The following is a 22722-nucleotide window of genomic DNA, read 5'->3' as shown; positions in this document are numbered from 1 at the left end:
TATAACCATTGGCCTGATTAGTACCTTTTGCCCACAAGTTTTCTGCTTATAATGAGTGCTTGCATTGTTGTACAAGAAATCTGGGGGGAAGTAATCTTCTTTGAGGTACAAAATTTAAAAATACAGGCATCTTTTCAATTTTTTCTAAGTATGAGAGAAATTGCTATAGTGGGATTTGAATGACAATTCAACGATTTTTATTGACATAGAATAAGCTGCTACCATTTATTTTGTGAAGGGAATGGAGCATACCAAGCACATAAGTAAAAGATAACAATTACAATAGGTATACTTGCCTAATTGAGAGTAAGATGCAGATTGTGTCTCAAAATTGCATCCTATAAAGAGATACTACACATCAAAGCTATGAAACAACAACCAAGTCAATAAAGATTATTTGTATACACATAAAAAGCACCGGCTGAATAGTCACCAAAGGCCTGATTCATGAAAAACCAAAGCCCTTTTTATGTTAGTTTACTTGCTGGAGTAAAAACTGCTTCTCTGCTCTTTCAAAATGAATAGTAGATTTTTTTTTTTTTTAATTTAATAAAGTCTCCTCCAATTGTTTCTAAACTGTAGAGCTTAAATTTTTATTGTCTTCTAAGTTTAACCTTTTCCATTAAAGTTTTCATATTCAGAAGAAAATGAGAAAAATCCATCCAATTGAAGTGGAGAAATCACTGAATCTTGATAAAGCTCCATTCTACATCACTATTCCATGTTCTTCTAACTCTGGTTGTGCCAAAAGGCCTTTATTGTGACTTGGGCCCAAGTCAAATGATAATTATAGAATTAAATATGTGATGCAATCCAAATGTTAATAAAGACATCTGGTAATTATTAATAATGACATGAAATAAATGTAATAAAGACAAAAATGACCTCCTCTCTTTCTTAGATTGTTTTACTACATCATCCTTTTCACCTAAGGGAGGGGAGCCGGCATGGGGGCTGACAGGGGTGGAGTGACCTCAGAGATACATTAGAATCACCTGTGGAACTCTTGAACCCACCTCCCCCTTCCTTAATATTTGGATACTCTTACCTCTTCCATGAGAGGCTTCATCAGGGTGAATGAAGCATTCTAGTCTTAAAATGTTCAAAGGCATGTGAACTACAATTTAAAGTGGTGCTAGTGACTGAAATGTGTTTTTGATGAGCACCAGGACATCTCCTAGAAAGGATCATTTAATTTTTTTTTCAACTCAGTAAGGCCTTTATGTGCTAAATTAAGGATAATCCACTGAATTGAAAGAATTTTAAAAGAATTAAGAAAGCACCTTAGAAGGGACTAATGATTGAATTAAAAACAAAATGTAAAGACTATGACCTTACTTTTGGTTACTTTATTTTTCTCTGAGATGAATTCCTATGCAAAAATGGCTGATTACTTATGTTTGCTGCCACTGCTACTGCTAAGTCGTTTAGTTTCTATCAATTATCTCAATTCCTACTCACAGGTGAGAACTTAGTGAGTATGGAACACGGAATTTTAAAACTGTATCTCATCCAGCTCTGGAAATAAATCTGCAGAATGTGAATAGGGCTTTTAAATTTTTTAAATGAATCATGCCTTGTGCAAATCATTTTCAAAACAAGTTTTCTGGAATCTTTTTACACTACTTTAAATACACCATCGTACATTTAAAGGTTCAACGATACAACAATGGTGTCAAATACAGCCATCAAATATCCCCAAACCCACATTTCATTTTATTTTTCAGACAATATACACTACAAAGACTATAACAATATTTCAGTACATTAGACACAAGTGAAGAGTTCCATAACAAAGCATGTTTAAAAGCCAATAGTGCACAGAGAAACAAGAAGAAACATAAAAGCACAAAGAAAAACAGTCATTTTAAGAGAGCTTGAAGTCCCTGCATCCTTTTTGCACTGTCATGCTGTGGCCTTCTTCATTCCAGGATGTGGGATGAGCAAACAGAATAAAATAACAAACAAAAGAAGCCTCTGGAAATGTAAAATGTGCATCATGTGTAGCCCTGATTACAATATAGTCCTGAAGAGATCAAATGGGTCTGCGTCTTAGACGTTTTAAGATTCTATTTTCTAGACAGAGTTCACGGAATAGTATCACTAGTCCAACTTGAAACCTGAAACCCTGTCACAACCCTCTCCGCTGTGGGAAACTTCGGGAGGCCTGACTTCTCCGTGACTCCCATCTTTGGGCCTGAGGCTAGTTAAGCCTTTCTGATTTAGCTGGTGAGTTCCTTCCCTTTGCTTAGAAAAAAGTCAGCCTTGAGTACGACTGTCTGACCAGTGAGCAAGGCTTTTGCAGAAAAGACTTTCACTTTCTACTCTCTGGTTTGCCTGCTTTGCATGATGCATTCTGCTGTTGGCAAGTTTTTTACTTTTTCCAGTAAAGATCTCTTGAGTCTATGTTTAATCAGACCACTCCAGGCTGGATGCACTGATCCAGTCTCCCAGACACAGCTGGTTTCCTGGATACAGCAGGGTTGCAAACCTCCAAACTAAGGCCATAGCCTCCCCTCAGCCAGCACCTGTGCGAGCTACGCCATGGCATGTGATGACAGAGCAGGGTTCCCACGGTGGTGGTACCAGCTTGTGCAAAAAGAACAACTTCACTCATCACTTTTCAGTGCCATTATATACACTGACCACAGCTTGATGTTAATCCTCACGCCACACAAACAAGAATGCCACAAATCTCCCATCATCCAAATGCTCCTCATACCGGAAGCAGGCCACAGACATAGAGATTAGCTCTCTGCCCTCCGCACGCACATGAACAGCAAGAACAAAACAGGTATTTCCAAGATGCCTTCAAGGCACAGAGATCAAGAGGAAAGGTCAGACGAGCTTGGCTCACCCGGTGCATTGAGAGACTGTAAAGAGGAATGCAAGCTCAGCTGGTGGGGTGAGGATCGGAAATCAAAGTAGGCTCTCCCGGGGAAGCTGGGTTGTAGATTAAGGGTGGAGGAGAAAGGACTCATTCTACGGAGCGGCAATCTTTCCGAAGGCACTGGAAAAGGGACTGTCTGTTCTTCTGAGTCTGTGTCTAAATGTAAGATCAATGCAAACTAGAGATCAGAAATCTGCCACCTGCCGTGCACGCTTCCCCAAGACCTGCCTCACGAATGCATCTTCACAAAGCCTCATCCACCCCATAGAGGCCAATGTGGTTTAGGGAATTCTCGGCAGGACAGAACTCAAACCAAAGGATACTTCAAACATAACAAACGATTGTCTTCATTTTCCCTTGATTTTTATGGGTACAGAAAGTATTGGAAGTTTCCTTTTAATTAAATATCTTTAGAGTTGAACTTAGAAACCTTAAATTTACCCATTGATGACCAAGAGATCAACACTTTACCCTCTTCACGTCTATTGGGTATTACTATCTGTACAACAATGGTCTCTGAAAAGGTTTCTATTTAGGTGGTGACGGTTTTTACTAACTCTATGCTGTTCCATATGCTCCCTTTTCTCTCTTAATATATAAATTTCTGTTTCTAAATGGACAAGATGATTTTTCTATACCAGCATACTCAAGATTTGCTCTTTAAATCAGAGAAGGACAGTGGGCTGAACAAGTAACCAGGAAAGGAGCTTTATCTTTGTTTCTGAATTAAGATCAGCTCTTAGGGGTGCCCTTTAATATCTCTGGTTCTCTAAGAATAAACGATCACGGGCAGTGGTGAGGTACATTGGTCTTTATTGACAAAAATGTCTTTATTTTCAGATAGTCAGGTCTGGAATGAAGATGGCTATTATACTATATATATATATATATATAGTATATATATATATATATATATATATATATTAGTAAGGACATATCAATTGCTTCAACTAGTTTTAGAATTTAAAGTAATTTAGAGGTAGTTTCTCACCTCTAAATTACTGAAATCATTCCTTTCTCGTTTGTTAAACAATAGGTGGCTGTAGGCTGTAGAATGATCCAGTCAGAGACACATGTTTTACCAACTGGGGACTTCTCAGAACTCAATTTGAAAGTAACAATTCAGGAAATACAGATAGCATGATGGTAGTATTCTAGTTTCAAAACCATCAAGGAAATTTCTTCTCACTGAAACAATAATTTTGTTTTGGTGGCTAATGTGTTCCTGGGAATATTTTTCTGGTTTGAGTTTATTAGCATGTTCCTCTGTATTGAACACATCCTTATTCTATCAAAATGCTATTCCATGCATGCTCAATGTAGCATATGCGTGCAGAATGGGATCCTATTTGAGAAGCTCAGAGCAGGGCACTAGCAGGTTTCAGTTTAATACTGCCAACCCAGCCTCATTTTCATTTTTGAACTTATAACATTAAAATGAGCTTTTCAGGCTACTTTTTTTTAGCTTTGGGGAAATTTTTTTTCTTTTCTTACTAAGTACAAACAAGTTTTTCAGAGAAAAGGAACTGCTATTTATGGAGTTGAGGCATTGTGTTCCCAATAATACATTCCAATTTTCTTCTACCTAAACTTCATATGGTTGGAGTAAATTGGCATGTGTGACCATTTCTCGTTAAGAAATGATTTAAGTTATAATTATCTCAAAAGAGAATTAGTCTTTTAGTTTAATAGAAAAAGTTGAAAGACAATTGCACAACACCACAAACTAATATGGGCATCTTTTAGGGGGAGAGTTTACAACTGTATTTATCTCAGTAAAATATTTTTAACAAGAATTTTCTTAGAAATGTATTTTTCACCAGGTGATAACAATTAATTCATTATATTTAAAATGCTTGTTGCTCCAATAATTAAGGAAAAGGACATATATAATAAAATGAATTCTGGAATATACTGAACCCCTGAGTAATCATCTGAAAACCAGTGAAGAGACGTGCACTATATCCAGACTTGGGGAGCAAATCCAACCCCATCATACTCACCTCTTCTATTCTCAGCACCAGGAAGAAGCACCTAGAGTTGGTGATGGGACCACTCTGCAGGATGGGTGCTGAGGGCAGCTATGGTCATTCATGGGGTTAGTAACTGAACACTAAAATGGTTAGTTTTTCTACCCTTTTATGTGAACCATTACTGATGACCCAGTTTTCTTGAGTTCTCTCAGTCATGTTCTCTATTCAGGCAAGCTTACTTAATATCCATGTTACCCAATCATTCCATCTCTGCTCTGAGTTTTTCTTACCTGTGGTCTCCCATACCCTACCAGCTGGGCTCTTACCTTGTACTCCTACCCCATCTTCTCTAAGAAGTTTTTTAAAAAAATGTCCTACTGCTTTATGAAAACTGTCCAAATGGAGCATGTGAGAGAGAGTGAGAGAGCACTTGATCCCAGCAAGATGCTCTGTGCCTTTCTGCCTTGGCACAGGGTGCAAATGTTAGGTCAGTTGCCTATAGGTCATATACACCACTTGACGATACCTTAGGTTGCAGGAGTCTTAGAGGGAAGACACTTATCTCGATATCATCTGAGCAGCAATAATAAGCTTCCCCTTGAAGTCCCTTAGGTTAGGGATCTTATCGCCTCTGGGCAGCCCCCTTCTGTTGTAGTTACTGCTTACACTGTTCTGGATATACCACTTTGGGAGCCCTACTTCTCAAGAGTAGCATTACTATCTGAGGCCATATTCAAGAGCAGTCACGGTTTCCTTTAAAAATAATCACTTTTCTGGGGTAAATAGAATTGATTTCCAATCTTTCTTCTAAGGTATGGATCTCAAATCTTTACTCTCCTCATTGTGCCCCTCTGGACATGTTCAAAGACATGAACCAAAGGCAATAAGACAATACTGGGAACAGTAATGCTACACCCATGTTTAGCCAAATCACACAACTCACACTGAGCATACACACAGCTATGGTGTGTATTCTGTTTTATACCCTGGGATGCAGAAAGGATGTAAACCCACTTCCTTACCTTCCCTCAAAGCATAACTACTGAGATCTGGAGAAGGCTTTTCAGTCATTAAAATTCTATTAGTCATGACAAAGAGGAATTGGGTTAGAGTTTTTTTCAGAATACATGATGTGAAGCTATGTTTTAGGTCATAGCTAATATTCAGGATAATTATTATTAATTTTTAACACATTGGTCACTAGAGAAAGACAAATATCTCCTTAAATATTTTAAATTTCTAATGTTTCATCACATGTAGTGATCCTGTCTGCTGAAGAGCTTTGGTAAGCAAAAGCAGTTTAGCCAAAAGAGCAAGGGAAAACAATGCCAGCTGAATACTGGTGTAGCAATTTTGGGCATATCAGTAACTCTGGGAGAGGGACTATGTTTATAATGGGAATGTGTCAGGAGACGCTTTCCCTCAGCTCGGTCAGTGACCGTCATTCTCCTCTGGTCTTTGCCTGGACCACTTTCCCTTTCCACCTGGAACTGGTTGATTCTGGAGTTGGGGCCTCTGCTTGAAAAAAACAATCAAGGATTATCAAAGCAAAGATTGACTGGGGACCAAACTTATTATTTACTGACTTTTGGGTATGAGGCAAAAAAAGGATATTTAAGTGGTGTACCTCTTTTTGACTTACTGAATATTTATTTTATTTTTTCATTAGCAGACACTGTATTAGAACTGAGTAACTAAATGGGAAACATTTAGAGAAAATCTGTCTTATACTATTGATTTTTACACTTTTGAAGACAGAATTTCTTGACAGATTTCAACATGTACAGTGCACTAGAAATTTCTATGGCTGTTGTAGACTCTTTGGAAATGTGTAGTCTTTGAGGTGTTAATTTTGGAATTCAAAGAGGAAAAGCAAATTGACAGGGGTTCCTTATGACAATGTACAGTAACCCAGCTTCCTTTATGCTCTTGTAGAATTCTTGGTTATCGTCCTGTCTGGTATGGAAAGCTTCATAACTTAAGCAGCCTTTGGACACTAGTTCGACAAAATGATTGTATTTCAGAGCAAAATAAGGCAAAATATGTCACTACGAGTTGCACAAGTGGCATTAAAGATGAGTTCCAGTTCAAATATAAACAAGCTGTAAAATAATTTGCTTTTGTTGGGAGGACTTTAAAGAGACCAAGAAATGAATGAAGAAGGCGAAGTTTCCTTAAATGATCTAATAAGCACCCATGCTCCACTGGTACATAATTTATAATGAAAGGTGGTATTTTAATCTTTCTTAAGTGTAGCATTAATCACAGTTGAGAAGTGAGAAGCAAATCTGTTTTGAAAAGCTCCTTTTAAAAGAAGAAATGAAACACCCTCTTTCCACCCTGGGACAGTTGCACACTCTGTCACCAAGTCCTCCATTCCAGTTTAGAACATCAGGTCATTATTTACAAGGAAACTATTAATACAAAATATTGGATGCAAAAGATACCGAAGGACTAAACTGCTCCCCAGAGGGTCAGATACAAAGTGCTTTCCCTAGAAGCAAAAATAGGGTTTGGATCCAATTCAGTCCTATGAAAAATCAGGAAATTCCCTGGGATGTCATACATATTGTCAAAATTAAAAGGAACAAAATCTCTTTTTCCTCTGGGCTTTGAAAGCTATCATTATGCCTCTCACTTTGGATTTTGTAAACTCTACCCGAATTTGCTCAGGTATGATTTACCTACCTTGAAGAATTTGTCCTGGAAATGCATATTCTTCTAAATAAACACAATTTTGGGGGGAGGTGGTGGGCTGATGCTCAGAGTCAGAAAGAGTAAAGCACAGGCAGACAGGAAATATCTCCAGTGGACCATATATTGTTCTTTATTTGATCCTTTATTAACTATTCCTATTAGTGTTGCATTTTCAGTATCACAGGCAGCCTCTGAGAACCACTACACCCCTGGAGGATACAGGAGGTGGCTACACTTGTTCATAGCATTTGCTGAAATAATTAACAGCTTTCAGCAGTAATTTTGAAGAACACCAGGGTGTATTCATTATAAAGAATTTAGGGATCATCTAAGTTTAAAGTGTTGGAGACAAAACCACCCCCTGCCCCCCAAAACAAAAACAAAACCCTGAAGTCCAGAAAGATTAAGGAACTCATTTAAGTCACACTACCAGCTGTGATGTGACTAGATAAGGACACAGGCAGATAAATTCCTGGTGGATACAATTTTGGGGGTGGTAAGGTCATTGCTCTGTTTTGTGCCTTGGAAATGTATAAAATGTAAGGTTGATGCTATAGGCCATGGGGCATGTATTGGTGGTCTCAGGGGTGACCCAGCTTTGTGTAGATGATCTAATTATCATTCTCCAAATCCTGCATTATATTGAGGATGAATCTTTCTTATCTATATATAGAGTAGTTCTGGGGACTGTAGTGGATACAGATTGAAAGGCAAACACATCACCCTACCCTTTGGGATTCTGGCCACATGGGATGGGTGGGCTGAGACCAGGTGAGGTTCTTTTTCTCCCACAAGGTTACATCTTCTCCTGTGGGATGGGGGATGTCTTAGCGCAGCAAGGTTTAAGAGTGCAGTAGCTACCCCGGCCCCCAATTACTATAAAATATCTGCAAAGAGATTGTGAACAAAGGCATCTGGGGTCATGCTGGGCCTACATTCTGCCTACATTCTGCCTGCATCACTGAATATTCTCTGGGTTATTTCCTACGGTGTGTGGGAGAAGGCACTATCACACTTGAAAGGGAACTGTGATGCTGAGAGTCTAACGGGGAGAAAAGGGCATTTTAATCTTTATGAATAACCTCTTCTATGTCCCCCTTTTAGAAAGCAATTTCTAAGACATCATTTCAAGAATCCCAACCCTTTAGCTGTCATTAGATAAAACAATCCTGGAAAGTGTTGGGCAGGTGGCTCCTGTGGATGTTCAAGAAAGAGGATGCTTGAGAGCACATTTTCTCTGTGCTCTGAGCTCCTGTGTGTGGGCAGTGCTGGAATTTACAGCCTTATCTACAACCTGATTCTCTCACGATCACTGATTATTCTTCCCACTTGGCTGCACAGTCGAGATCTGGAGGGCTGAGAGCTTCTGTGAATAAGTAACTTTTCAGTTTCAACCTGAGCAGGTATCCCAGTTCCAGATCTCACTTGGTGGGGTCCTTCCAGGACCTCAGAGATGCAGCTCTGACATCCTTTTCCTTCTCAGGCAGCGACTGGTCACTGCTAGCTGAAAAATGTCTACACTGGGGAGAACCTCATCCTGGGCAGGTGTGGGTGTGTGTGTGTGTGTGTGTGTGTGTGTGTGTGTGTGTGTGTGTATGCATTAAGGAATGAGAGCCATTCCCACGCCTCCTTCTTAAAGCAGAAATATCAGCCTGGGCAGGTGTGTGTATGTGTGTGTGTGTGTTAAGGAATGACAGCCATTCCCACATCTTTTTCTTAAAGCAAGAATATTATTCTTTAGAATAAAACTCTAATGTGACTCTTTGAAAGTGTTAAAAATCATATTTCTGCCTGGGGTTTCTGGATGAATATGTGAAGCAGCTACACAGTACTGCTTCTACAAGCTGTTTTCAGACGTCTAGCAAATAGACTTAGGATAGTTTTCTCTCTTTCCCTCCTTTTGGTTGAGTGCAAATAGCACTGTTCTCATGTCAGCATCAAAATGCACAGTGCTGGGCATTGAAGCTGAAAGGCTCAGGCCTGACACATCATTTATCCTCTCCTGGGCTCCATTCTGCCATATGTAAAGTGGGATAACAAGAATAATATTTTTCTCACAGAGTGTGGTAGGCAAGAATAATGACTTGCCAAAAAAATTTCCATGTCATAACCCCAAGAATCTGTGACTATGTCACCTGATATGGCAAAGGTAACTTTACAGATCTGAATAAATTAAGAATCTTGAGATGGGAGATTATCCTGGACTACCAAGGTGGGCCCAAGGTATTTAATCACAAGGATCTCTTATAAAAGGAAAACGGGAGGATCAGAGTCAGAAAGAGACTGGAAGATGCTATGCTACTGGCTTTGAAGATGGAGGAAGGGGCCATGAGTCAAGGAATATAGGTGGTTTCTAGGAGTTGGAAAAAGAAACAGAACAGATTCTTCCCTAGAACTGCTTCCAAGGAATGCAGTCCTGCTGATGCTTCACTTCTAGCCCAGTGAAACCTATTTAAGATTCTGACCTCTAGAATTGTAAGGTGAAAAATTTGTGTTGTTTTAAGCTACTAACCTTGTTGTAATTTGTTAAAGCAGCAATGAGAAAATAAAACATAGAGTAAATCTGGAATGCTACAGCAAGAGAACAGAAGAGAGGTTTAGACACTAGTGATGGGTACAGAGGTACAAAGTCTATATAGTGGTCTTAGAATAAATGGAGAAGAATCCTTATGTTTTCCTTAGGCCCTTACAGAAAATGGATAGCTTTTATACAATTCCTCCATTGAATTTCAGTATCCTAAAAATATTTGCTGACTTTCACATTGCTATCATTTTTACAGAATATTTTAAAGGATAATGAAGAAAGTTCTTAGAAGCTCTACACAAAATGAGGTAGGGCTTATTATCATAGTATTTGGTGAGGGGAGGGGGAAGTACTTCCATTGTGATTCCATAAAGACTTCTGAGATATACTTAATACCCTGTGAAGCATCACTATGAACAAAGCTAGTGGAGGTGATGGAATTCCAGCTGAGCTATTTCAAATCTTGAGAGATGATGCTGTGAAAGTGCTGCACTCAATATGCCAGCAAACATGGAAAACTCAGCAGTGGCCACAGGACTGGAAAAGGTCAGTTTTCATCCCAATCCCAAAGAAAGGAAATGCCAAAGAATGCTCAAACTACCACACAATTGCACTCATCTCACACGCTAGTAAAGTAATGCTTAAAATTCTCCAAGCCAGGCTTCAGCAATACGTGAACCGTGTGAACTTCCAGACGTTCAAGCTGGTTTTAGAAAAGGCAGAGGAACCAGAGATCAAATTGCCAACATCCACTGGATCATCGAAAAAGCAAGAGAGTTCCAGAAAAACATCTACTTCTGCTTTATTGACTATGCCAAAGCCTTTGACTGTGTGGATCACAATAAACTGAAAATTCTGAAAGAGATGGGAATACCAGACCACCTGACCCCTCTCTTGAGCAACCTGTACGCTGGTCAGGAAGCAACAGTTAGAACTGGACATGGAACAACAGACTGGTTCCAAATCGGGAAAGGAGTACATCAAGGCTGTATATTGTTACCCTGATCATTTAACTTCTATGCAGAGTACATCATGAGATATGCTGAGCTGGATGAAGCACGAGCTGGAATCATATTGCCAGGAGAAATATCAATAACCTCAGATATGCAGTTGACACCACCTTTATGGCAGAAAGTGAAGGAGAACTAAAGAGCCTCTTGATGAAAGTGAAAGAGGAGAGTGAAAAAGTTGGCATAAAGCTCAGCATTCAGAAAACTAAGATCATGGCATCTGGTCCCATCACCTCATGGCAAATAGGTGGGGAAACAATGGAAACAGTGACAGACTTTATCTTTTTGGGCTCCAAAATCACTGCAGATGGTGATTGCAGCAATGAAATTAAAAGACGCTAATCCTTGACAGAAAAGTTATGACCAACCTGGATAGCATTTTAAAAAGCAGAGACATTACTTTGCCAACCAAGGTCTGTCTAGTCAAGGCTATGGTTTTTCCAGTGGTCATGTATGGATGTGAGAGTTGGATTATAAAGAAAGCTGAGCACCGAAGAATTGATGCTTTTGAACTGTGGTGTTGGAGAAGACTCCTGAGAGTCCCTTGGACTGCAAGGAGATCCAACCAGTCCATCCTAAGGGAGATCAGTCCTGGGTGTTCATTGGAAGGACTGATGTTAAAGCTGAAACTTCAATACTTCGGCCACCTGATGCGAAGAGCTGACTCAATGGAAAAGACCCTGATGCTGGGAAAGATTGAAGGCGGGAGGAGAAGGGGACAACAGAGGATGAGATGGTTGGATGGCATCACCGACTCAATGGACATGGGTTTGGGTGGACCCTGGGAGTTGGTGATGGACAGGGAGGCCTGGAGTGCTGTGGTTCATGGGGTCACAAAGAGTTGGACACGACTGAGCGACTGAACTGAACTGAACTGAACCAAGAGTTCCAGAATACATACTGACTTTTAAATGTATTATGTGGAAATCATTCTAAAATACATTACATACTTTCTGACTTTCTTAATCTGAGCATATGCCCTAAGAACATTCTCTTGATTTTTTGAATTTTTCAGTTTTTCCAGTTACTTTCTTTGGTCAAGGCTTCCAACAGCCTCAATTCACTTCTATACCAAATTCTTCTTCTCTCTTCTAATGTGATGCCTCCAATCTGTTGTGCTCTTTGAAAATGGGTCAATGAACTCAATGGAGTTGTGGGTAAACTAAGAGTAAGTGAGAGCCAAGTGACACCAAGGGCTCTACTTGTGAGAACATCACAAAAGCTTCTGTATCTTTTTTTGTGTGTGTGTGCCGATCATAGGTCATTGTTGCTTACATCTTGATTCTAAGATGACTACCCATGTTGTAGGGTGGACATCTTAGCTCTGGAGAGATGAGGGGGTACTGCAGTTTTTCACCACTCTTAGCCAGGTGCCATGAGATTCAGGGAGGAGGAAGAATAAAGCCCATAAGCTCTAGGGCAGGGACATGCTATGTGCATCTCTGTGATCATGAAATCGACATGCTCAGTTAATGTTTTTGAGTGAATAAGGATTCCTTTGCAAAGTCAGCTCAAGGCATATTTTGAAGTCTTTGCCTTATGTACAGTTATTCCTTCTGTTTAGATCTCTCTCTCTCTTTCTGAGAAGTCTCTCCTTCCCTTTATATCATATCCATTTTCCCTTCAGGATGTTGTATTTCATGTCACTATTAGATGTAAGACAATCATATTTTCTATGAAAATATGAATTAAAAACCTACTCTTAGAAACGTTTTTACTTTTAGAAGAGGCTGCTTGTTAGTTGAAATTAAACTCTAAATACTAGTATTCAGGTGATATTAAAAATGGAATGGCTCATAGGTTTCTCGTGTAAAATCTGGAAGCAATTTGCAAACATAGATCAAGAGTCTTTAAAATGTTCATATTCTTTAGTAATTCTTAGAATGTGTCCAAGGAAAATGATCTTTTTAGGCAAAGGTTTCTATTTTTTACACAGAAGGTGCAACTCTCTGTGCTTTAATTTCCTGAAGGATTGGTGAGCTGCAGCTTCTTTTCTGCTGAGAAGGCTGCATGAAGTGGTTCCCTGGCTCTGAGAGCTGAGCGGAGTCAGGGAAAGATTTTTTACCAGCCAGATAATAGCATCAGTGAATTATTTGAGTGCCAGGAATATTATCTTTGGTCTATCTTATTTTTTCCTCCAGATTTGAAACAAAGGGGGAAGAAAGTACAGTCTATTTAGATAGGTAGGAGAAAAGTAGGGGGAAATAAACAAAAATTTTCTGTCTTGTTCTCACCCATGTCTAAATTTTTTTTGGCAGGAGAATAGACTTCAAGACACAGAATAAGCCCGAGGACTTTATTAACGGAGCCTTTTTATATAATATTTTAAACAAGTACTCTTCTGCAGATGGTTTCAGAGACTGTGACACAGCCATCATGGATATTAAATGAATCATTTAGAAATATATATATATAACCAGGTTATGGGCCTTATTTTAAAATTTCATTAATATTCTTAACTGCCTACAGTTACGCTTCTTCTTGAGTCAGGGTACTTTGGTTTAGATCTTTAGCTGGCCTTATTCTCATGGCAGTTTTAAGTCCATTCTCAAGAGCTTTGCTTTCAGGGAACTAACCAAACCTGAATTCATGTCATTAAGTGTTTTCCTTTCCTTATCTCTTTCGGTAACACATTCTTTATAATCTCCATTGCATTAAATTATTTTTCATTGTTTTCCTGATTCCCTTACACAAGTCATGTCTTCCTTATGGTCCCCTTTCCCCTTCTCGCAGTGTTTATCATGATTTGTAAATATGCAATATTTGTGTGCCTATTTCTTTAAGGCCTGTCTCTCTTCCTAGACTGTGAACCCCGTGACATCTGGGGTGACCTCTGCTCAACACTGTATACCCATTTCATAGCATACAGCAGACACTTATCAAATAATGCCCAACAAATAGACAAATATATTTGCTTCTGAAAAAAAAGGTCAGAATTCACAACAAACAATGTGTTTTACCTTTAGGTCAGCAGAAGGTTTTGTGATAGTTCAAAGGGTAAAGTGACAACTGATTTCAACCTTGGACTAAATGCATGAAAATACAAGTTAGACTTGCTATCACATATGAAATTGTACCCTTCTGTGATACAGACTTTTTATTTTGAACCTTGGAAAGGGGTTAACTCTTGCTAAAAAGAACATAAAAGATTTTGTTAAAGTAGAAAGCAAACCAACCATCCCATCACCCACAATAGCAGCAAAGAAAAAAATCTCCAAAGTGAACCTTTTCAGGAATGGTAGGAAATAAGATTAATAAAGTATAAATTCAGTTAATGTATCAAAACTCTGTTAACAGTATTTTCTCATTGATTTCTAAAAAACAAAAAAGAGGTATAATTCTTTAGGTCTATATTTTTCTCAATGGTTACACACTGATCAAATCTCTCTCTTGTTTTTTAAACAAGCTATTTTGCTATGTTTTCTCTTGCTTTCTAAATCTTGTCTTACTGTTGGAATGAATTAGAATGAGGGAGAAACAAATAGAACAAACCAAAGTTATGGAGAAAGTATGTGTGTGAACTTTATTTCATCATGAGAAAATCACTTCTGTGCAGTAACAGAGAATACTGACATCTACACGATGATAGGGTGTTCTTTGTATTTAGATACATACCTTATATTTGTACACAATATATAAAATTCATGGAGAAAATTAATTTCTACAGTACAGTTTCTTTGTTGGAAGAGGACTTGTTCCGTTAGTTTCTTTTAGAAAATGACCCCCAGTTCTGTGACTGTGGTACCAAGGATCGCAGTTCCAATCCTGTAATTTATTAGACACCATAATCTTATGAACATTAATCGAAACTTAGAAACTACATCCTCCTGCAGGATGAAAAGAGAGACATAAGTGCTCAGGCTGCTATGCTATAACTGATTTTAGCAGAATAGTATGATTTCCATGATGCATTATGAATAGAAATAGTTTTCCCGTAGGTCTGGTAAACAAAGATTAACAACATTGCTACAAATTGTCTGCCTGCTCTGATGGCATGCACTTCACTCTTTAATCAAACTGCTGTATACACACATGGGAAACCAGGCCATCCCCCTTGAGGCCCTTCTGCATGGCACCTAGGAAGGCTCCTGGAGGGCTTTAGCACTTAGCATGGTGCTTTGGGAAGGCAACTGCTCTCAAACTGGTAATTCTCTTCCCAGAGAGAAGCTGCCAAAATGAGAGTCCCAGAGGAGGCTTAGCTACCACATCCCTATAACCCAATTCAGGGTAGGTCACGTGGGCTTGTCCCTTTCATTGAATTCTTCTCTTTGAGTAGCATCACTCAGACACGCAAGTGCTCCCTAAGTGTGGTTTTCACAGCTAGGGACCTTGCAACCTTGCTGTGGGATTTAAGTTGTGCTTGTTTTTAACCATGTGAACCATTTTAGAGGGTGACCGGCACATGCTGAGGTTTGTGGGAAGTGGGAGAAAATGCCACCACAGTTCTTTTAGCTAACATTTTGAATGTGAACAGAATCAACATAATTAGCTCTGCAGAGGGAGGTTATGGAGAATGCCATGGGACGGGGGTGGCTCCTGTGATTAAAATGACACCCAGAAGGTCTGAAAATGCTTCGGCACCGACCACAAATTCCTCACCAGAGGTTTAATTTCATGTATGACAATTGCTTTTAGAGTGAAAATGTGAAGCGGCTCAGAGGTTATACCTGGCCATCAAATCCAAGCCCCTCTCTTGAGATGGGTGGCTTGACTCTGATGACCAAGATATTTACAGTGTAGCCAAGAAGCAAAAGTTCTCTAGAGATGGACCTGTGCAGAGGGCCCAGGCAGCCTAACCAAGCCTAGAGGGACTGGCAGAGGTGAGAATGGCCAGGTAATGCCGAGGTGCTGGTCTCTTCCCATCTGATGCCCTGTCCTGGTGCGTGAAGGTTAACCAGGAGTGGCCAACAGGCCCTCTTGGCACAGCTCTGGGCCCCATACCCCTTGGAAACACATTCAGTTGGATAAATCCACAGCTGGAAAGGACCTTGGCCCCACCCTCAGACACAAGCAAGTGCTACAAAGCAATTTAGGATCCTCTGGGCAAAGCTGGCCAGTGATGTGTGTCGTGGAGAATGGGAGCCTGACCTAGGGCCTACGTAACATTTGCCTCACACACCGCGGCACATTCAGGCATTCACTTGTCAGCTTCTTCCGCTGTAGCTTATTTAAGAGTGTTATCAAAGGAAGCCGCCGGCCCAGGCCATTGGAACTGCTGCTGTGGACGCTTTGGTCTGATCCTGTCCACACACCATGAGCTCTCTAAATGCAGGAGAGAAACAGCGGCTCTGTGCCAGAATGCAGGGCAAGTCATGGAAACACTTGCGAATGTGGGCAGTGGTGGGGTTACCTCCGGGCTTGCCAGCCATTCTAGATGCCTCGCAGTTCTCGCTCTGAGGGATACTGCTGAAGGGCCTTACCCTCAGATGTCTGCAGGACCAGCGTCTTGCTGTACTGGCTGACTCCCGTTTTGTTGAAGGCCTTGATGCGAGCATTGTACGTGCTGTTGAAGTGAAGACCATCCACGGTGCACATGGTCTCCTTTCCAACATATACTTCCTGAGGGTCAGAAAAGAATGGGCCACCATTTAACTCTGAACTTGGCTCAGACAGTAAAGAATCTGCCTGCAATGCAGGAGACCTGGGTTCAATCCTGGGTTTGGGAAGATTCCCTGGAGAGGGAAATGGCAACCCACTTCAGTATTCTTGCCTGGAGAATTCTGTGGACAGAGGAGCCTAGCAGGCCACAGTCCATGGGGTCACAAAGAGTCAGACACGACTGAGCGACTAATACAATACTTTGTTCTCAGTTGCTCAGGAGGCAAGTGTTGCAGGATGGATAAGAGAAGGTACTTTGGGGTCCGCCTGATCTGACTCATCCTGTGAGATACTGGGCTCTGAGCTGACCTCTTTTAGCTTCAGTTTCCTTCTCTGTAAAACTGGGACAAAAATACCTATCTTATGAGGTTGGTGTGTAGATTATACAAGGTCATATGTGCAAACTGACTGGTGTAGTGTCTTGTATTTAGCATGGGTCTGTCACCTCACTGAATGCTAGTTATTAGCAGATGAAGCTTCAGAGATTAAAACTGGGTATTTGGGGTCATAGCAGTCAGACAAGACTGAGCGACTAAACCACCACTACCATAGATAGCATTATCCTTATTAAGCTGGCATTTATTCAGTATATTATACCTACTGAGCTCTTTATTCACCAGTATGATTTATGTTTAAAAAATAGGTTTGAAAACATGAATGTGGTCTCTCTGGTATGTTTATAATCCACTGACAGCTTCAGGAACTGTCACAAAGATGACATTCAAAGCATAAGAGTTTCTAAGTGCAGGAAGGGAAATCATGACTTTTCAGATTTTTCCTCATAGTACAGAGGGAAGAGGGAGGAAACAAGGAAGGGAGGAAGAGTGGTATTTCAAAAGCTTAAAATAAATCCTAGCATAATGCATCGTTAGCATAGGTGAGGTATTGACCTCCCTCTTTAGCTGTACATGTTGCAACATTACGCTGATGTAATGAGTAAAGATAATTTGAGTCCAAAGCGCAGCCTCAAAATGACAGCTCCTTAGAGGGATGCTAGGAAGACTGGTGGCTGGGTCTTCAGTATGCTAAGAATTTTACACGAATGATTCAAGTGGCTCTTAACAACAATGCATGAGGCACATGTTATCATTATCATCTCCTTTTTACAAATGAGGACCTGAAGGCTCAAAGAGGTGAGAAATGGGCACAGTCCCACAGCTTTATGGGCTCGGTTGGGACTGGAAGGCAGGCAGCCCGACTTCAGAGCTTGCAGGACTGTAGGTACTTTCTCTTCAGAAGGGAGGGGCAATTTCTATTCCGGGACTCCTTCATCCTTCTTCGATGGGACAAGGATGAATGCCTCAGATGAAGGGCGTGCAGGTCCTGCTGGGTTGGGTCTGAGGCTCTGAGGTGGGTCCTCTGTGGTCATTACCAGTTTGGTTAAGAAGAAGTAGGTTTGGCAACCCACTCCAGTATTCTTGCCTGGAAAATGCCATGGACAGAGGAGCCTGGTCGGCTGCAGTCCACGGGGTGGCAAAGAGTTGGACTTTGCGATTAAACCATCAACCAGTAGGTTCTCCACTTACCCGGAACTGACCGCCATTGCCGTCATCCAGCTCCAGAATGTATCCTTCCGCGGGCACCGTGGACAGAGGCGGCTGTTTCCAAGACAGAGTGGCGCTGTTGTTGTGGGTGCAGCAGTCCTCCAGCTGCAGGATGGGAGTCGCTGGGACTGGAGGGGAAGCTAAACAGAAATTAGTGTAACCCTGACTTCTGTGGCGCTGTCAACACTTCAGCATCTAGGAATGCGCAACACCCACTTGTAAACAAGTGGCTGGACTAAGTTCCTAGCCTGGGGAGCGGGGGGACCTGAATGGGATCTGCCTCACAGAATCTCCAGGCGTGGCAATCGTTTCTTCTCTGGTGCCTTTCCTTCACTGGTGTCTTTCCAAGTTCACAGTGTTGCTTCCTACCTAACCGGAGGGGAGACAACTCCTGTATTCTCATCCCCTTCAGCATGGAAGGCCTCACCCCTCAGGGAAATGTTTCCCGTGGCGTCCGGATTTCCCATCTTGCCCACTAAAGCCTAGTTCACCCATAACATCGTTGATACATGTATCGTAAAGTTATTCTGAGCCTTAAACTGCATTTAATAAAATGGGGACTGCCTATGCCGAGAAACAACTCTGAAACCACTACGTACCTGTCTCAGGTTCTTTCATTTTTTTATTAGTGATTCCACTCAAGATTTTGTGCACGTAAGTAGCTACAGCTGTGGATTTTTGAAAATTTGGTACCAAGGGATACAAAAGTGATTTCTCAGTTTTGAAACTTCTGAGGAATTTGACAGCATTCTTTCCAGGTAACTATGCCTTGAAAATGGCACTAGCCCAAGTCTGTTTTTGTGCTGGTGTTTAGCAGTCAACTGTGAGCCTGAGAATACTATGGGGGCTGGCAGGGAGGGTCAGAGTGTCCTCCTGACCTTGGGAAAATCTGTCACAGTGTTACTAGACACAATACCTCCTCCCCCTTCTGTGCTGAGTCTTGTATGAAAACTGCAGATTAACAGAGCCTTCAATCATACAGACATACAAATATCAGGGAATGAATAATCCTCGTTTCTAAGGTATGAACTCAATTGATGAATCTGGGAGCAGTGTTTTTACTAACTGCTTAAAAATTGTTTTCAGCACCAAAACATGATTTTATTTTTGTAGCACTTTTAACATGGGAGAGAATGGTTTGGACCACGTCCAGGGACGTTCAGATGAACAAATGTTAATTGTGGAACGCCTGGTATGCTGTACCAAAACTGAACTCAGAGTGTCATGCCCTAAATTAAATCTGCTCCTTGCCAGTCACCCCAACTAAGAAGAGAGTTACTTTAACAGTGGCTTAGAAAAAAGGTTTTGTGGTGGATAACCTAGAAAACAAAAGCAGGGACTAGAATATAAGAGATGTAAAGGTGAAGCAGGTCTATTATACTTAAGAAGGCTGATACATTATAAGAAAACCATATCTAACTTAACACATCAAACATAATTATATCAAAATTATGACCAGTGAATTGGAGGTCATCAGTTTATGAAAGGAAATCCTGTTTCAAGTTTCAATGGCACAAAAAATGGAATCTTATCAGAGAACAATAGCTTTGCAGCCTCAGAAGTCCCAGAACATCTAGATATGGAGGAAATGCACTGCTTTAGGCTTCCCTGGTGGCTCAGACGGTGGAGAATCTGCCTGCAGCAATGCAGGACACCTGGGTTCAATCCCTGAGTTGGGAAGATCCCCTGGAGAAGGGAATGGCTACCCATTCCAGTATTCTTGCCTGAAGAATTCCATGGACAGAGGAGCCTGGTAGGCTACAGTTATGCGGTGGCAAAGAGTTGGACACTACTGACTAACACTTTCACTTTCATTCACTAAATAGACTACAGGACTGGCTAGAAAGAGGAGGCAGGAGACAGAACTCCTTTGAATGATTCTAATGACTTTCTATGCATAATAGAGATCATCTAGGAACCTGTTCCCCTGGAGGAGGGCATGGAGACCTACTCTGGTATTCTTGCCTGGAGAATCCCCATGGACAGAGGAGCCTGGTGGGCTGCAGGTCATGGGTCTCAAAGAGTCGGACACGACTGAGCGACTAAGCACATCACAGGAACCTGTTACTTAACTGGAGGTTAATTTAAGGTCACTATTTTAGTTAGAAACTTACTTTGTCATTTAAATTATTTCTATAGTAAAAGAATACCTCTTAACATATTAACAGTGGAGTAAAATCTGACCCTGAATACCCTTTGGAAGGACTGATGCTGAAGCTGAAGCTCCCATCCTTTGACCACCTGATGTGAAGAGCTCACTCAGTGGAAAAGACCTGATCCTGGGAAAAATTGAAGGCAGAAGAACAGGGTGAGAGAGGATGAGATGGTTAGATGGCATCACTGATTCAGTGGACATGAACTTGGGCAAATGCTGGGAGATGGTGAGGGACAGGGAAGCACGGCATGCTGCAGTCCATGGGGTCATGAAGAGTCAGACACAACTTTGCAACTGAACAGTAACAACAAAATCTGACAAGTTTAAGCAAGCCGTTCTTCAGAGGGCTTCTAGAGACAGGCAGTGAGTCTCCCTGGGAAATATTTCTCTTAACTGTTGGTATTGGTTAGGGACTTCCATAAAATAACAACTCCTTGGACTTTATTTCATTTTCTGCCTTATCAGTCTTCATTTTCCCTTTTTTCATGTTTCAGGCAAGTCTACATTTCACCAGTTTTAAAGTCAACAAGTAAGATTCTGAAAATGGTTTCAACTTGAATCACACAAATGCTTTCAATGTCTCTGATAAGAAATTCACATTTCCCATATAGACATAGGTATAATTAAAAGATTCACTGAAATATATAGTGTCATGTGTAATTAAAACATATGAACTGCATTTGTAAGTACTCAGTGGGATATACTTTAAAAGGCCAAGGAGTTAGAAAAAAGTCTAACCAGTCTCTAATCTTCAGATCTTAACACTATTCCAAATTTAAACAAATGAACAACAACAAAAAAGCAAATTAGAAAGAGAGAGGAAGAGAGAGAAGGAAGGAACCTGGGAACATTTGCATGTGTCTAAATCTATTTCTCAATGTGCTGAGAATTATTTTTTCTTTTTCCTTATTTACCCCAAAGTGACATTGAATATAAAAGGAAATGTGACAAAATTACACTCTTGTTAACAAAGACTAAGGCTGGCATTTCAGAATAACAGATTTTATTTTGGGTGTTGTATCTTTATGACCCCTTTTCAATTTATTAGGCATAAAATAAATGGCCTACAAGAATCCAGAGTATTTTCAAATGGATTTATCTCTTATGCTCTGGAAATGGACAGTATTACAGTTCCTGAGCTGAACTCTGAGAGAAAAGGTTTTGTTTTATTGAAATTCCTATAATTGGAGCTATAATAACTGTCTTAACACATTCATGATCATTCCTGGACATCTTTATTTTTCCTAGATAACTAGTTTCCTCTGACCTGATGAGAATTCTAGTACTCAGTATCCTCTTAGCCTGTAAAATCAAGCTTCCAGCTAAAAATTCTCTTAGACACAGAATGGTAGCTGTTCTTACTGACTTCCTTGGGGTCTGGTGGAGCCTCATCTCAAAATTAAATTCTGCCACTGTGGCCTGTTATACCAAGGTTTTCAAAAGTCTTACCTTTTTAAGGTCATTCTAGTTCAAATTATCTCTCATGATTTTCACATTTACTTACTTTTCTCTCTCATCCTTCAGATTGACAACCCTCACATCATCCAGAATTCCTCTGTGAGGGTTCACAAGGGTGCGGTGAGGACAAGGGAGAACAGGGAGCTGTGAGGGAGCAGCGAGAAGGCCTGTGGGGTGGAAACACTGCTGAGGGCCAGGCTCTGGGGAGGAGCTTACACGTGTCCACTCATTTAATTTTCAACACCAGCCCACAAGGTAGGTACTGCTATTATCTCTATTTGTAGACAAGGGAACGGAAACACAGGAAGGATTCAGGGCGAGGCAGTGGCACAGCTGGGTTTTGACGCCCAGCAGGTTGGCTCCCCGGGCTGGATGTTTACACCACTACCTCTCCAGTCTGGGGCTCAGTGATAGTGAATTAGAGGGAGAATGCAGGCCTAATTCCAAGAGCAATGTTTCTTCTTAGTTCCTATAATGTGAACGACAAAGCTTCTCAAGAATTGCTGGTATAGATTATAATAGTTCACCTTAAGAGCTGTAGTGGCTGGGAGAGCAATTTTACTGTCATCATCTCTGAAGGTTCCTCTGTGGACTGTCATTCCTTTTTATGATGGTTGAACAATACAAATAGCATCTGAGGAAAGTTTAGACTTTAGCAGAAGACCAGGCTGTTTCTGCAAAGCTGGCGTTAGTACTTTGCTGAGGATAAACTTGCACACAGGCTTGGAGGACATGAATTCCAGGCTCCCAGAGCATGAACAGATTTCATGCAAGTTCCCACATATGGCGGCTTCCCTGCTGGTTCAGTGGCAAAGAATCTGCTTGCAATTTAGGAGATGCAGGTTCAATCCCTGAGTTGGGAAGATCCCCTGG

The 22722-nt window shown here is 40.8% G+C and overlaps 1 protein-coding gene across 4 annotated transcripts in view; it reads right to left on the bottom strand.

The window, feature by feature from the left end:
• Nucleotides 1-22722, bottom strand: part of TRIM9 (tripartite motif containing 9) — a 121984-nt gene that overhangs the window by 9026 nt on the left and 90236 nt on the right. For 3 of the 4 annotated variants that reach the window (XM_061157383.1, XM_061157381.1, XM_061157384.1), the window contains 2 exons: nucleotides 18219-18376; nucleotides 16515-16653 (listed from right to left, as the gene is read on the bottom strand). In XM_061157383.1, coding sequence (XP_061013366.1) covers nucleotides 16515-16653; nucleotides 18219-18376 — 297 coding nt within the window. The remainder of the gene's footprint in view (nucleotides 1-16514; nucleotides 16654-18218; nucleotides 18377-22722) is intronic. The other variant, XM_061157382.1, reaches the window with a different exon arrangement.

Source organism: Dama dama, chromosome 12, assembly GCF_033118175.1.
Source record: "Dama dama isolate Ldn47 chromosome 12, ASM3311817v1, whole genome shotgun sequence".
Taxonomy (NCBI): domain Eukaryota; kingdom Metazoa; phylum Chordata; class Mammalia; order Artiodactyla; family Cervidae; genus Dama; species Dama dama.
Note: the sequence above shows the minus strand (reverse complement) of the source record. Positions and strands in the feature narration are given on the sequence as shown.